Genomic DNA, 14,615 nt, shown 5'->3' with positions numbered 1-14,615 from the left:
GTACCAGGCAGGCTTTTGGGCGTAAATAACCAGAAGTATTCAAGAATGTTAGTTCCACCTAACTACTCTGCACTGTCCTTAAACTCAATTCAGCAGAATGTCTTTTACAATACACTGGAATTCCCGATTCTGAAAATCATTTTAGATAAAATAAAGACCCTCATTATTAAAGACCAACTTAAACATTGTTTTTTTGCAGACTTAACAGCCTACACACCCAATGTCTGCCCTTCATGAATTCGAGTCCCTACTGAAATCTGGTTCTTATGACCTGAGTGACAACTCTCTGGTTTTAGCCCACGGAGGACATACACTTCTGCTTTGACAAATGTGCTCCGTACATCTGATATTAATACATGCGTATTCTCATGAACAATTGATTTTGGAAATGTTTGTAAATACAAGGGTACTGTGTGTTTTACTAAAGCCTGGGGCTGACAAGTGTAACCATTACAGTATTATCTTTAGTTTCTGCACCATTGGTTTCAAAATTCTCACCTGTCATCTCTGCCTGACTTCAGAAGCAACAGCACACGCTGATGAAATCCAGCCGCTGAAACCAGAGATACACAGAAGCTTGAATGTCAGGGGCAGTAAAGCGTGGTTTCTGGCACAGCCGGGGTCTTTTGTAACACTGTGTGAAAAGCAAACAGACGATTTAGTCGAATGATTTTTCCGTGCTATCTTTGGCATGGCAAGGAGTTGACAGAGGAAATGTAACCGCGCCGTGTTTTGGTAGGAGAGCATGGAGCTGGTGTACAATAAGTCGAAGCCTGTGGCCGTTACTGGAATGGCTTTCCCCACGGGAGACGTCAATAACTTTGTGGTTGGCAGCGAGGAGGGTACAGTCTACACGGCCTGTCGTCATGGAAGGTGAGTTTCTGTTTTCTTACCCGTGACGTGTTCTTCATTTCCGAAAGTCTGTTATCGCTTGCTGGATTGTAACACCTTGCATTATGAGAAAGGCATTTCTGCAGAAATGCAAATCACAGTCTCATGTCTTCACTGTTTTATAGCATCCGTCTGCTCTGGTCATTAGCCATTTGTAAGCCTTTGGTGGTTCACGTTGCCTGGAGGAAAAAAGCCCAAACTTTTTAGCATATCAGAGAAGATTCTTGACTGCCCTGGCCTGTCCTTCCCCAGCTTCAGCCTTCAGGCTCCCCCACGCACCCATCCCCACATTGCTGATCCCACTACGGATCTGTGAGTGAGTTTGTACATCCAGTTTCTCCTGCTGCATCTGATATTTCTCTCTTCTTGGCCTGATTAATCTCCCCCGCCCTTATCCTTCAAGAGCCAGCACAAAGGTCTTTCCACGAGCCTCTCCTGACTTCCTTGGGTGAAGGACATCATTTCCTCCTTTATGTTTCCATAGCATTTTCATCCTCTTTACTCATTCGTTCGTTTAAGGGATATTTCCTGAGAACCTACCATACGTCAGGCACCATCATTTTATAAGGAATGCGGTAAGGAACAAAACAGACCTGGAGTTTATATTCTGAGGGTGACTGACAGTAAACTAATAAGCAAATATGTGATTTGAGAAGATGAGTACTTGGAGAAAATTAAAGTAGAATCAATGGGATAGAAGTACAAGCTGTCAGATGGGCTTGTTTTTTTTTTTTACTTATTTTTATATCACTTCTGCATTAGCATTCATCACATTTTTAACTATTCAGGCATCTACCCTTTTTTTTTTTCCCCTGAACTATTTCCATCTCATTATTGATTTCCTGCTTGCTGCTGGGAACATAGTAAGTGAGGAGTTAAAAATCTATATAAGGAAAAAAGAATGAAAATAACTGCATAATATAGAGAGGTGCCTTAGGGCCCTTCCTCCCAATCAGAGGCCAAAATAGTATGAGATACACAAGGTGGAATGAAGATTCAGAATGAAGATAGGTGATACAAACTCTATCTTGATTGAGAGACTGGCAAATGCTCCTAGGAAAATCTCAGGAAAGAAGTGGAATCCGGTAATTTAGCTAGATTATAAAATTACACACAAGATTTAACGAATGGACTCATATTTTGAAAGTTTCACTGTGTTCACCTTGGTGCGTTATTTCCCTTTCACTTTAGAAGTTCTAATTCAATTGATTTTGCATCTCTTGCACTCAGGCTATTTAGATTGCATGAGGAACCAGGAATTGTTCCAAGTCCTTACTCTAATGTGTTTGTGATTCATTGAAGAATGAATCCATGGCCCAGGTGTATGACTCTCCCATTCACACAATACAAATTATGAAGTTCCTACTTTGCTGCCCACAGAAACCAGCAGTATTTTCCCTCCTCACGTGAATAAAAGATGACTAGGAAGATGTTATATGACTAGGAAGATGTTATAATTCCATGCCCAGCAGTCTTATTTCATGGAGTTGTTCTCTGAGTTGTGTCTGACTCTTTGTGCCCCCATGGACTGTAGCCTGCCATGCTCCTCTGTCCGTGGAATTCTCCAGGTAAGAATACTGGAGTGGATAACCATGTCCTCCTCCAAGGGATCTTCCCGACCCAGAGATAGAACCCAGGTATCCTACATTGCAGGCAGACTCTTTACCTAGTCTGAGCCACCAAGGAAGCCCTCTCCTCCTTCATTAGTACCTTCATTATAACTATGCATCAAAGTTTTCCAAAAGCAGAGAAAGATCTGATAAAGTTGTTCATTCTGGGAAATGTTAACTGCACAACTACTCAGCAAAAGGCATTGCTAGACGTTGCTGGGCGTGCAGACATCATTTAAGCCTGTTCCTGTCTTCAAGAAACTGATGATGGTGGGAAAGGTAAACACAGAAACATCTGCAAGACAGGTGGAACGCTGTGAATGGAAGGAGAGGAGCACAGAATGCAGAGTGGACCAAACAAAGGCTCACAGGTTTATCTACGTATTTATTAGAACCGACAGGACACAGGTTCAGTTCCCTTAACCCAGGGCCTTAGTTATCTGTGAGGGCTCCAGAACATGTTCACTGATAACTTTTCAGATTTTTTTTTAATTCTCTAATGTGAGTGTTTTCATGATGAATGTTTTTGCTCTGTGGCTCTTTTCCTTTTCAAGCACAATCAGAAGATGCACTGTTCAAAAGAAGGGGACCTAAGGGGCTTTCCAGGTGGCACTAGCGGTAAAGAACCTGCCTGCCAATGACATAAGAGATGTAGGTCCGATCCCTGGGTTGGGAAGATCCCCTGGAGAAGGGAACGGCAACCTTCTCTAGTAGTCTTGCCTGGAGAATCCCATGGACAGGGGAGCCTGGCGGGCTATAGTCCATAGGGTCTCAAAGAATCAGACACGCCTGAAGCGACTTAGCATGCACGCAAGGTACAAACCACGTCATTTTACAACAAGCTTGATCTTGCTTTTTACATTGATCCATCCATCTGAAATATAAAACACAGATCTTAGTAAAGTTATAAAGTCACAGGCATTTGGCTTCATAGTAATCTTAAGTGGGTCATACAGGGCTACAGAGGAGAGGTGTGAAATTTCTGTTTTTCACCTAACATGGAAAAGGTGCAAATCCACTTCCATAAATCAAATAAGGTCCTCATTTTGCACCCTATAAACCCTTTCAGGATGCTGTTACGGGCAAGCGGAACCTCACCTGGGGCCACTTCAAAGATCAGTTCCTCGAGTTCTCTAGAACGAATGTAAATGATCACATGTAGAACAGCTGTTGCCAGTTTTACCAGGCATAATTTTTGAGTGCTTGTTACGCTACAGTATTTGGCTAGTGATTTCAAATTTTGCTCAACACGCTGACATTAACTGGTGCCCCAGAAGCTCACATGCTTTGATAACTTAATTCATTTTCATTCTTTGTGATGTAGTATTTAGAAGCTGCAAACCCTCTGTGTTTGTCATATTTATAACCTGTGTATACTTATTTTGTATAACCAAAATACAGCATTTTGATTTATTTTCTAATTGGGTGTTATTGCATGCAGACTGTTGTATAAAAATGAGTAATGGAAACAATCCCAGCTTAGTTAAAGAAATGACATATGTCTGTGAATAACTTTCAAACTGTGTATCACCATTTCTTAAATGAGCTTCTCTTGGGGAGAAAGGCAGGAGTTTGTCTGTCTCTTCCTTTGTTTTGTTCAAGAAGTGTTTATTGAACACTTACTACACTATGCAACAAGAAAAACAAGGCACCAGCCCTTACGGAGTTTACACTTAGTGGATTTGTAAATTACTCTCCTCCTTTCAGTGAAAACATAAGTTCCTCTGTATTACATTTAAGTTATTTTGCCTATGATTTTTATGACAACAATGGTTTCCACGAAGTTTTACATTTTCAGGAGTATCAACCTAATTTAAGAAATTTTCTTGAGGGACTTCCCTGGAGGTCCAGTGGTTAAGGCTTTGTCTTCCAGTGCAAGGGGTGTGGGTTTGATCCCCGGTAGGGGAGCTAGGTTCTCAAATGCCTGGTGACCAAAAAACCAAAACAGAAAAAAACAGAAGCAGTGTTGTAACCAATTCAATAAACACTTTAAAAATGGCCCACATCAAAATAATAATAATAATAATAAACTTTAAAGAAAAAACATTTTCTTGAAAGGATAAATACATGTACTCAAGGATATGTGAAGTTTTATAGCCAAAGTGAAGTTGCTCAGTCATGTCCGACTCTTTGTGACCCCGTGGGCTGTAGCCTACCAGGCTCCTCCGTCCATGGAATTTTCCAAGCAAGAGTACTGGAGTAAGTTGCCATTTCTTTTTCCAGGGGATCTTCCCGACCCAGGGATAAAACCCAGGTCTTAAGTCTTCTCTAAAAGGAGTTAAAATGGAAGTTGTGCCAAATGTCATCACAAGAATAGAATCATCTTATTATAACTATGAAAGCTCTGGGAGCTGAATATATAGTTGTCCTCTGGTGTCTGAATCCATGGGGAATTGGTTCCAGGAGCCCTTGCAGGTACCAAAATCTAAGGATGTTCAAGTCCCATCTAAAAATGGCACGGCACAGCTGCCCCTCCATATCACAGGTATCAGGGGATGTGATGGTTGACTGTGTGTGTGTTCCATCAAAGCATCAATAGCTTCATCAGCAGTGATGGGCTTTGAAATACTCCTGAAAAAGGATTAAGTGATAAAAGTCGGTGTTCAATTCTGAAGATTAAAAAGATGTTATTGCTCTGTGTTGTTTTAAATCACTGAGAGCAGGATAGCATTTATTTCTCTCAACATAACTGTGACAGTGAGTTTCATATCTGGTGGTTTATGCCTGTGTTAAATTATGGAGAAGTAATCATGCAGAGACAAACCTTTTTTTTTTTTCCTTAAAAGCAGTCACCAATTTGTGAAGGTCACTGAAACTCTTGTCTTGTGTGGTCTTCACACAGCAAAGCCGGCATTGGGGAAGTCTTCGAAGGCCACCAAGGGCCAGTGACAGGAATTAACTGCCACATGGCAGTGGGCCCAATCGACTTCTCACACCTGTTTGTCACATCGTCATTTGACTGGACCATCAAACTGTGGACTACAAAGGTGAGCACACCTTGATTTACTCTCCCAGGCCACACCTAGGCAAGAGGACAGCATTGTCCCCTGCAAGGAATTGTGGGGAGCCTGAAGTCTCTTCTAGGAGACCTGACATTGGGAATTCATACAACTTTCTGGTGAACCCGACCTGCATGTGAGCTAGTTAAGGCTCACTTTCTCAGTCCATTTAATTTAGTTTAACATATATAAGTAATATATGTTACTGGAGAATACTCTCATTGCAAAAATTCATACAATGCAAATAATGATAAAACAAGTCCTTCTTCACCAACACTAAGCCTTCCCATGGCATCCCCTTCATTGACTTTGATCCTAACCTTTTCCCCAGAGGTGTACCCCGTTATCACTTCAGTTTTGAGTATCCAGAGCTTTGCAGTGGTTATATACATCTGTATCTATGGAAATACAGGACTTGAGACGGGTTTCTTGGTTTTGGAGGTTCGAGTTTTGGGATCTTTTTGAGTTTTGATGGTTTTTAAACGAGTAAATGGCACTGTCTTATTTGTACTTTTAAAAAATATTTATTTATGACTGCGCTGGTCTTTATTGCTTTGCATGGGCTTTCTCTGATTGCTGTGAGTGGGGGCTACTCTTCATTGTGGTACATGGGCTTCTCATTTCGGTGTCTTCTCTTGTTGCAGAGCACAGTCTATAGGCACGTGGGCTTCAGTAGTTGCGGCACATGGGCCCTAGGGCGCAGGCTCAGTAGTTGTGGCGCATGGGCGCTAGGGCTCAGGCTCAGTAGTTGTGGCGCATGGGCTCTAGGGCGCAGGCTCAGTAGTTGTGGCCCATGGGCCCTAGGGCGCAGGCTCAGTAGTTGTGGCCCATGGGCCCTAGGGCGCAGGCTCAGTAGTTGTGGCGCATGGCCCTAGGGCGCAGGCTCAGTAGTGTGGCGCATGGGCCCTAGGGTGCAGGCTCAGTAGTGTGGCTCATGGGCCCTAGGGTGCAGGCTCAGTAGTTGTGGCCCATGGGCCCTAGGGCGCAGGCTCAGTAGTTGCGGCACATGGGCCCTAGGGTGCAGGCTCAGTAGTTGTGGCGCATGGGCCCTAAGGTGCAGGCTCAGTAGTTGTGCATGGGCCCTAGGGCGCAGGCTCAGTAGTGTGGCTCATGGGCCCTAAGGTGCAGGCTCAGTAGTTGTGCATGGGCCCTAGGGCGCAGGCTCAGTAGTGTGGCTCATGGGCCCTAGGGCGCAGGCGCAGTAGTTGTGACGCATGGGCCCTAGGGCGCGGGCGCAGTAGTTGTGGTGCATGGGCCCTAGGGCGCAGGCTCAGTAGTGTGGCTCATGGGTTCACGTGCTCCAGGGCATGTAGGATCTTCCTGGATGAGGGATCGAACCAGTATCAGCTGATTGGCAGGCAGATTCTTATCCACTGTGCCACCAGGGTAGTCCTCTGATTTGTACTTTTAAAGGTAATTCTGATCATGTTTGGGAGCAAGAAGAACTAGGAAAGGCCACTCACCTACAAGAAATGTGCAGGAGTTCAGGAAAGAAATGACAGTGGCTTAGATCGGGAATTTGAAATGGAGAAAAATAGATGGGTTCAAGAATCATTTATGAGGAAAAAGTCACAGAATTTGGCAATTGATTTGATTCAAGGAAGGCGAGAAAGAGAGAGTCAGCAGAAAAGAGCCCAGGTTTAAGACTGGGGCAGCTGGAGATCTGGGGTGGCATTCATTGTGCTGAGCAATGCCCAAAGAAGGGCATGATGGTAAGGGGCAACATACAGGTTGGGTTTAATGGTACCTTGGAGGCACAGTTCACAGCCTTCACTACGCAGTTTGAGAATTGGGACAGAAGAAGAGGGAGAGTTTGGGGCTGCAGGTACAGACTTAATTGCAACAAGAATAACAATGATTATTAAGTCCAAGGAGTGGATCTTAAAAGAAATACTGAAACACAATGCAGAGAAAGAAAATATTTAGGAAATAAATAGGAGTTGTGGAAGTAGAAAAGGAGATTAAAAATTAACCCAAGAAATGGGAAAACATAAAATTGTTTGCAAATGGGGCTTCCAGGATGTTAATGAAAAGAGAACATATCAAGAGGACAGAGTTGGCTCTTAATTGCGTGAAAAACAACCACACTTAGAAATTCACACTAAAACCAAGTTGAGAAACCTTTTTTCAACTATGCTGCTAAGTCGCTTCAGTCGTGTCCGACTCTGTGTGACCCCATAGATGGCAGCCCACCGGGCTCCCCCATCCCTGGGATTCTCTAGGCAAGAACACTGGAGTGGGTTGCCATTTCCTTCTCCAATGCATGAAAGTGAAAAGTGAAAGGGAAGTTGCTCAGGCGTGTCTGACTCTTCGAGACCCATGGACTGCAGCCCACCAGGCTCCTTCGTCCATGGGATTGACATAAATCCAGAAGATAGCATTCTCTGTGGTGAGACTGAAAGAAAAAACCATTCTCCTACAATGTCATTGGACATGCAAATAGTACACTAGGGAGGGGAATTTGGCAATATCTAAAAATAATGAATACATATTTGCTCATTGATAGAGCAGTTCCCACTTGTAGGATTCTAATACCAAAGATATACTAGCAATAAATAAGAAAAAGACTTACACAGAGAGATTTCTTGATAGAGAAGGGCTACTTTGAATCTCAGAACACTGGGGAAAAAACCCAAAAGTCCATCAGTAGGACACTGAACAAATCACAGATGTAGAAATTCAGATGTAGAAAGAAATGAAGATGTTCTCGTACCCTTATGAAGCGATCTCTAGAATATATTTCTTAAATGAGAAAAGCAAGGTGGAGAAACATGTAAACAGTTTGTTGTCATCATTTACTATTTACTTATGTGTTTTTAACATTTAATTTTTGTTTTGTATTATAGTTGACTTGCCGTGTTGTGTTAATTTTAGGAGTCCAGCAAAGTGGTTCAGTTCCTTTTCAGGTTGTTTTCCCATATAGTTTACTATAGGATCCTGAGTGGAGCTCCCTGGGCTATGCGGTAGTGTGTGTGCATGTCAGTCCCAATCTCCTGGTGTATCCCTCCCCCACTGTTCCCCTTTGGTAACCATGAGCTGGGTTTTGAAGTCTGTGAGTCTGTTTCTGTATTGTAAATAGGTCCATTTGTATCATTGTTTTAGATTCCACATACGAGTGATATCATATAATGCATGTATTTCTGTCTGATTACTTCACTTAGTATAATAATCTCTAGGTGTGCTGCAAATGGTATTATTCTTTGTCGTGACTGAATAATATTCCATTGTATATTATGTACCACATCCTCTTTGTCCACTCTTCTGTCTGTGGTCATTAACGTCGCTTCTATGCTTCGGCTATTGTAAATAGTACTGCGGTGAACCTTAGGGTACATGTATCTTTAAAAAAAATTTTTTTTGGAGTATAGTTGATTTACAGTGTTATGTTAGTTTCAGATGTACAGCAAAGTGAATCAGTAATTCATACACATATAGCCATACATTTTTTTAGATTATTTTCCCATATAGATCACTGCAGAGTATTGAGTATAGTTCCCTGTGCTGAACAGTAGATTCTTATTATTATCTAATTTATATATAGTAGTTGTAGTAGTAGTGTATTTATATCTATATTACATATGTAACATTACATATATATGTAATATAGATATAATGTGACATATATATATGCAAATCCCAATCTCCCAATTTATCCCTCCCCTACTTATGCCCTGATAACTGTAAGTTTGTGTTCTACATCTGTGACTCTACTTCTGTTTTGTAAAAAATTCATTTTACCCCCCTCCTTTTTTAGATTCCACATATTAGTGACGTGATATTTGTCTTTCTGTGTCTGACTTACTTCACTCAGTACAACAAGATCGAAGTCCATCCATGTTGCTGCAAATGGCATTATTTCACTCTTTTTTATTGCGGAGTAATATTCTGTTGTATATATATGCCACATCTTCTTTATCCATTCCTCTGTTGATGGATGTTTAGGTTGCTTCCATGTCTTGCCTATTATAAACAGTGCTGTTTATAAACATGGGGTGTATGTATCTTTTCTAATTATGGTTTTGTTTCAATATATGCCCAAGTAGGATTGCTGGATCATATGGTAACTCTGCTTTTAGCTGTTTAAGAAACCCCTATACTGTGTTTTATAATGATTGTACCAATTTACATCTCACCAATAGTAGAGGAGAGTTCCCTTTTCTCCAAACCCTCTCCAGCATTTATTGTGTGTAGACTTCTTGATGATAGCCATTCTGACTAGCATGAGGCAGTATGTCATTGTAGTTTTGATTTGCATTTCTCTAACGGTTAGCAATGTTGAGCATCTTTTCATATGCTTTCGGGACATCTGTTTATCTTCTTGGGAGACATGTCTCTCTATACCTTCAGCCCTTTTCTTGATTGGGTTGTTTGTTTTTATACTGAGCTGCATGAGCTGTTTATGTATTTGGAGGATTAATCCCTTGTTGGTTGCATCATTTGCAAATATTTTCTTCCATTCTGTGGATTGTCTTTTGATTTTGTTTATAGTTTCCTTTGTGGTGCAAAACCTTTTAAGTTTAATTTGGTCCCACTAGTTTATTTTTGGTTTTATTTTCATTACTCTTGGAGGTGGATCCAAAAAGATATTGCTGTGATTTATGTCAGTGTTCTGCCTATGTTTTCCTCTGAGGGGAGCTTATTTTGTGTATGGTATTAAAGGATGTTCTAATTTCATTCTTTTACATGTAGTGGACATGTAGTCAACTTTATTCAGCAACACTTATTGAAGAAACTACCTTTTCTCCATTGTATATTCTTGCCTCCTTTGTCAAAGATAAGGTGCCCATAGGTGCATGGGTTTATCCCTAGGCTTTCTGTCTTGTTCCATTGATCTATATTTCTGTTTTTGTACCAATTTCATACTGTTTTGATGACTGTAGCTTTGTAGTATAGTAGAAGCTCTATACAGTCAGCAAAAAGAAGACCAGGAGCTGACTGTGGCTCAGATCATGAACTCCTTGTTGCCAAATTCAGATTTAAATTGAAGAAAGTAGGGAAAACCATTAGACCATTCAGGTATGACCTAAATCAAATCCCTTATGATTATACAATGGAAGTGAGAAATAGATTTAAGGGCCTAGATCTGATAGATAGAGTGCCTGATGAACTATGGAATGAGGTTCATGACATTGTACAGGAGACAGAGATCAAGACCATCCCCATGGAAAAGAAATGCAAAAAGGCAAAATGGCTGTCTGGGGAGGCCTTACAAACAGCTGTGAAAAGAAGAGAAGCGAAAAGCAAAGGAGCAAAGGAAAGATATAAGCATCTGCATGCAGAGCTCCAAAGATTAGCAAGAAGAGATAAGAAAGCCTTCTTCAGCGATCAGTGCAAAGAAATAGAGGAAAACAATAGAATGGGAAAGACTAGGGATCTCTTCAAGAAAATCAGAGATACCAAGGGAACATTTCATGCAAAGATGGGCTCGATAAAGGACAGAAATGGTATGGACCTAACAGAAGCAGAAGATATTAAGAAGAGATGGCAAGAATACACAGAGGAACTGTACAAAAAAGATCTTCACAACCCAGATAATCACGATGGTGTGATCACTGACCTAGAGCCAGACATCCTGGAATGTGAAGTCAAGTGGGCCTTAGAAAGCATCACTAGGAACAAAGCTAGTGGAGGTGATGGAATTCCAGTTGAGCTATTCCAAATCCTGAAAGATGATGCTGTGAAAGTGCTGCACTCAATATGCTAGCAAATTTGGAAAACTCAGCAATGGCCACAGGACTGGAAAAGGTCAGTTTTCATTCCAATCCCAAAGAAAGGCAATGCCAAGAATGCTCAAACTACCGCACAATTGCACTCATCTCACATGCTAGTAAAGTAATGCTCAAAATTCTCCAAGCCAGGCTTCAGCAATATGTGAACCGTGAACTTCCTGATGTTCAAGCTGGTTTTAGAAAAGGCAGAGGAACCAGAGATCAAATTGCCAACATCCGCTGGATCATGGAAAAAGCAAGAGAATTCCAGAAAAACATCTATTTCTGCTTTGTTGACTGTGCCAAAGCCTTTGACTGTGTGGATCACAATAAACTGTGGAAAATTCTGAAAGAGATGGGAATACCAGACCACCTGATCTGCCTCTTGAGAAATTTGTATGCAGGTCAGGAAGCAACAGTTAGAACTGGACATGGAACAACAGACTGGTTCCAAATAGGAAAAGGAGTTCGTCAAGGCTGTATATTGTCACCCTGTTTATTTAACTTATATGCAGAGTACATCATGAGAAACGCTGGACTGGAAGAAACACAAGCTGGAATCAAGATTGCTGGGAGAAATATCAATAACCTCAGATATGCAGATGACAGCACCCTTATGGCAGAAAGTGAAGAGGAACTAAAAAGCCTCTTGATGAAAGTGAAAGTGGAGACCGAAAAAGTTGGCTTAAAGCTCAACATTCAGAAAACAAAGATCATGGCATCCGGTCCCACCACTTCATGGGAAATAGATGGGGAAACAGTGGAAACAGTGTCAGACTTTTTATTTTTTTGGGCTCCAAAATCACTGTAGATGGTGACTGCAGCCATGAAATTAAAAGACGCTTACTCCTTGGAAGGAAAGTCATGACCAACCTAGATAACATATTCAAAAGCAGAGACATTACTTTGCCAACAAAGGTTCTTCTAGTCAAGGCTATGGTTTTTCCTGTGGTCATGTATGGATGTGAGAGTTGGACTGTGAAGAAGGCTGAGTGCCTAAGAATTGATGCTTTTGAACTGTGGTGTTGGAGAAGACTCTTGAGAGTCCCTTGGACTGCAAGGAGATCCAACCAGTCCATTCTGAAGGAGATCAGCCCTGGGATTTCTTTGGAAGGAATGATGATAAAGCTGAAACTCCAGTACTTTGGCCACCTCACGTGAAGAGTTGACTCATTGGAAAAGACTCTGATGCTGGGAGGGATTGGGGGCAAGAGGAGAAGGGGACGACAGAGGATGAGATGTCTGGATGGTGTCACTGCCTCAATGGACGTGAGCCTGAGTGAACTCCAGGAGTTGGTGATGGACAGGGAGGCCTGGTGTGCTGCGATTCATGGGGTCGAAAAGAGTTGGACACGACTGAGCGACTGATCCGATCTGATCTGATGAAGTCGGGGAGCCTGATTCCTCCAGCTCCTTTTTTCTTTCTCGGGTTTACTTTGGCTATTCAGGATCTTATGTGTTTCTATACAAATTTTAAAAATTTTTTGTCTAGTTCTATGAAAAATACCATTGGTAATTTAATAGGAATTGCATTGAACCTGTAAATTGCCTTCAATAGTATATTCATTTTGATAATATTGATCATTCTAATTTAAGAACATGGTATATCTTTACATGTGTTTGTATCATCTTTGATTTCTTTCATCAACATCTTACAGTTTTCAAAGTACAGGTCTTTTGCTCCTTATGTAGATTTGTTCTTAGGTATTTTATCCTTTTTGGTGCAGTGGTAACTGGGATTGTTGCCTTAATTTCTCCTGGTGATCTTTCATTGTTAGTGTGTAGAAATGCATGAGATTTCTGTGTATTAATTTTGTATCCTGCAACTTTACCAAGTTCATTGATGAGTTTTAGTAGTTCTCTGGTAGCATCTTTAGGATTTTCTTTTTTTTAATTAATTTATTTAATTGGAGGCTAATTACTTCACAATATTGTGGTGGTTTTTGCCATACATGGACATGAATCAGCCACAGGTGTATGTGTCCCCCATCCTGAACTATATGTAGTATCATGTCATCTGCAAACAGTGACAGTTTTACTACTACTTTTTTCAACTTGAATTCTTTTTATTACTTTTTCTTCTCTGATTGCTGTGATTAGAGCTTCCAAACCTATGTTGAATAAAAGTGGCAAGAGTGGACATTCTTGTCTTGTTCCTAGTCCTAGAGTAAATGCTTTCAGCATTTCCTCATAGAGTGTGGTGTTAGCTGTGGGTTTGTCATATATGGCTTTTATTATGTTGATATAGGTTCCTTCTATGTGCACCTTTTAGAGAGTTTTTTTTTTTATCATAAGTGGATACTGAATTTTGTCAAAAGTTTTTTTCTGCATCTATTGAGATGATCATATGGTTTTTATTCTTCAGTTTGTTAGTGTGATGCATCACACTGATTTGTAGATGTTGAAAAATTCTTGAATCCCTGGATAAATCCCACTTGATCAAGGTGTATGAGCCTTTTAACGTAGGGAATTATGTTTGCTAGTATTGTGTTGAGGATTTTTGCATCTAAGTCCATCAGTGATATTGGCCTGCAGTTTTCTTTTTTTATGATATTTTTGTCTGGTTTTGGTGTCAGGGTGATATTTCATAGAATTAGTCTGGGAGCATTCCTTCCTGTGCGATTTTTTTGGAATAGTTTCAGAACTATAGATGTTACTTCCTCTCTAACTGTGGGTTTCCCCAGTGGCTCAGTGGTAAAAAATCTGCATGCAGTGCAGGAGACACTGCATTGAGACACAGGTTTGATCCTTGGGCCAGGAAGATCCCCTTGGAGGAGAAAATGGTAACCCACTCCAGTATTCTTGCTCGAATGCTATAGACAGAAGAGCCTGGAGGACTTTAGCCCATGGGGTCACAAAGAGTCAGACATGACTGAGCATGCGTGCACACACTTCTCTCAATGTTTGATAGAATTTTCCTGTGAATCCATTTGGTTCTGGACTTGTGTTTGTTGGGAATTTTTAAGTCATAGTTTCACTTTCAGTGTTTGTGATTGTTCTGTTAATATTTTCTGTGTCTTCCTGGTTCAGTATTTGTAGACTGTATCTTTCTAAGAATTTGTCTACTTTTTCTAGGTTGTCCGTTTTATTGGCATAGAGTTGCTTGTAGTAGTCTTTAATGATCATTTGCATTTCTGTGATGTCAGTTGTAACTTCTCCTTTTTCATTCCTAGTGGTATTAATTTGAGCCCTCTTTTTTCTTGATGAGTCTAGCTAAAGACCTATCAATTTTGTTTATCTTTTCAGAGAACCAACTTTTAGTTTCACTGAGTTTTTTTCTATTGTTTTCTTTATTTCATTCATTTCCGTTCTGATCTTTGATCTCTTTCCTTATACTAGCTTTGTGCTTTATTTATTCCTTTTCCAGTTGCTTTAGGTGTAAGGTTTGGCTGTCTATTTGGGACTTC

At 40.9% G+C, this 14,615-nt stretch overlaps 1 protein-coding gene across 6 annotated transcripts in view; it reads left to right on the top strand.

Annotated features, from left to right (window-relative positions):
• DYNC1I1 (dynein cytoplasmic 1 intermediate chain 1) overlaps positions 1 to 14,615 on the top strand; it is a 410,283-nt gene that overhangs the window by 325,790 nt on the left and 69,878 nt on the right. For all 6 annotated transcript variants that reach the window (XM_070369823.1, XM_070369822.1, XM_070369824.1 and 3 more), the window contains 2 exons: positions 740 to 873; positions 5,344 to 5,488. In XM_070369823.1, the coding sequence (XP_070225924.1) occupies positions 740 to 873; positions 5,344 to 5,488 (279 nt within the window). The remainder of the gene's footprint in view (positions 1 to 739; positions 874 to 5,343; positions 5,489 to 14,615) is intronic.

The sequence above is a fragment of the Bos mutus genome, chromosome 4 (genome assembly GCF_027580195.1).
Source record: "Bos mutus isolate GX-2022 chromosome 4, NWIPB_WYAK_1.1, whole genome shotgun sequence".
NCBI classification, from domain to species: domain Eukaryota; kingdom Metazoa; phylum Chordata; class Mammalia; order Artiodactyla; family Bovidae; genus Bos; species Bos mutus.
This window is presented reverse-complemented; position numbering and strand designations above follow the sequence as displayed.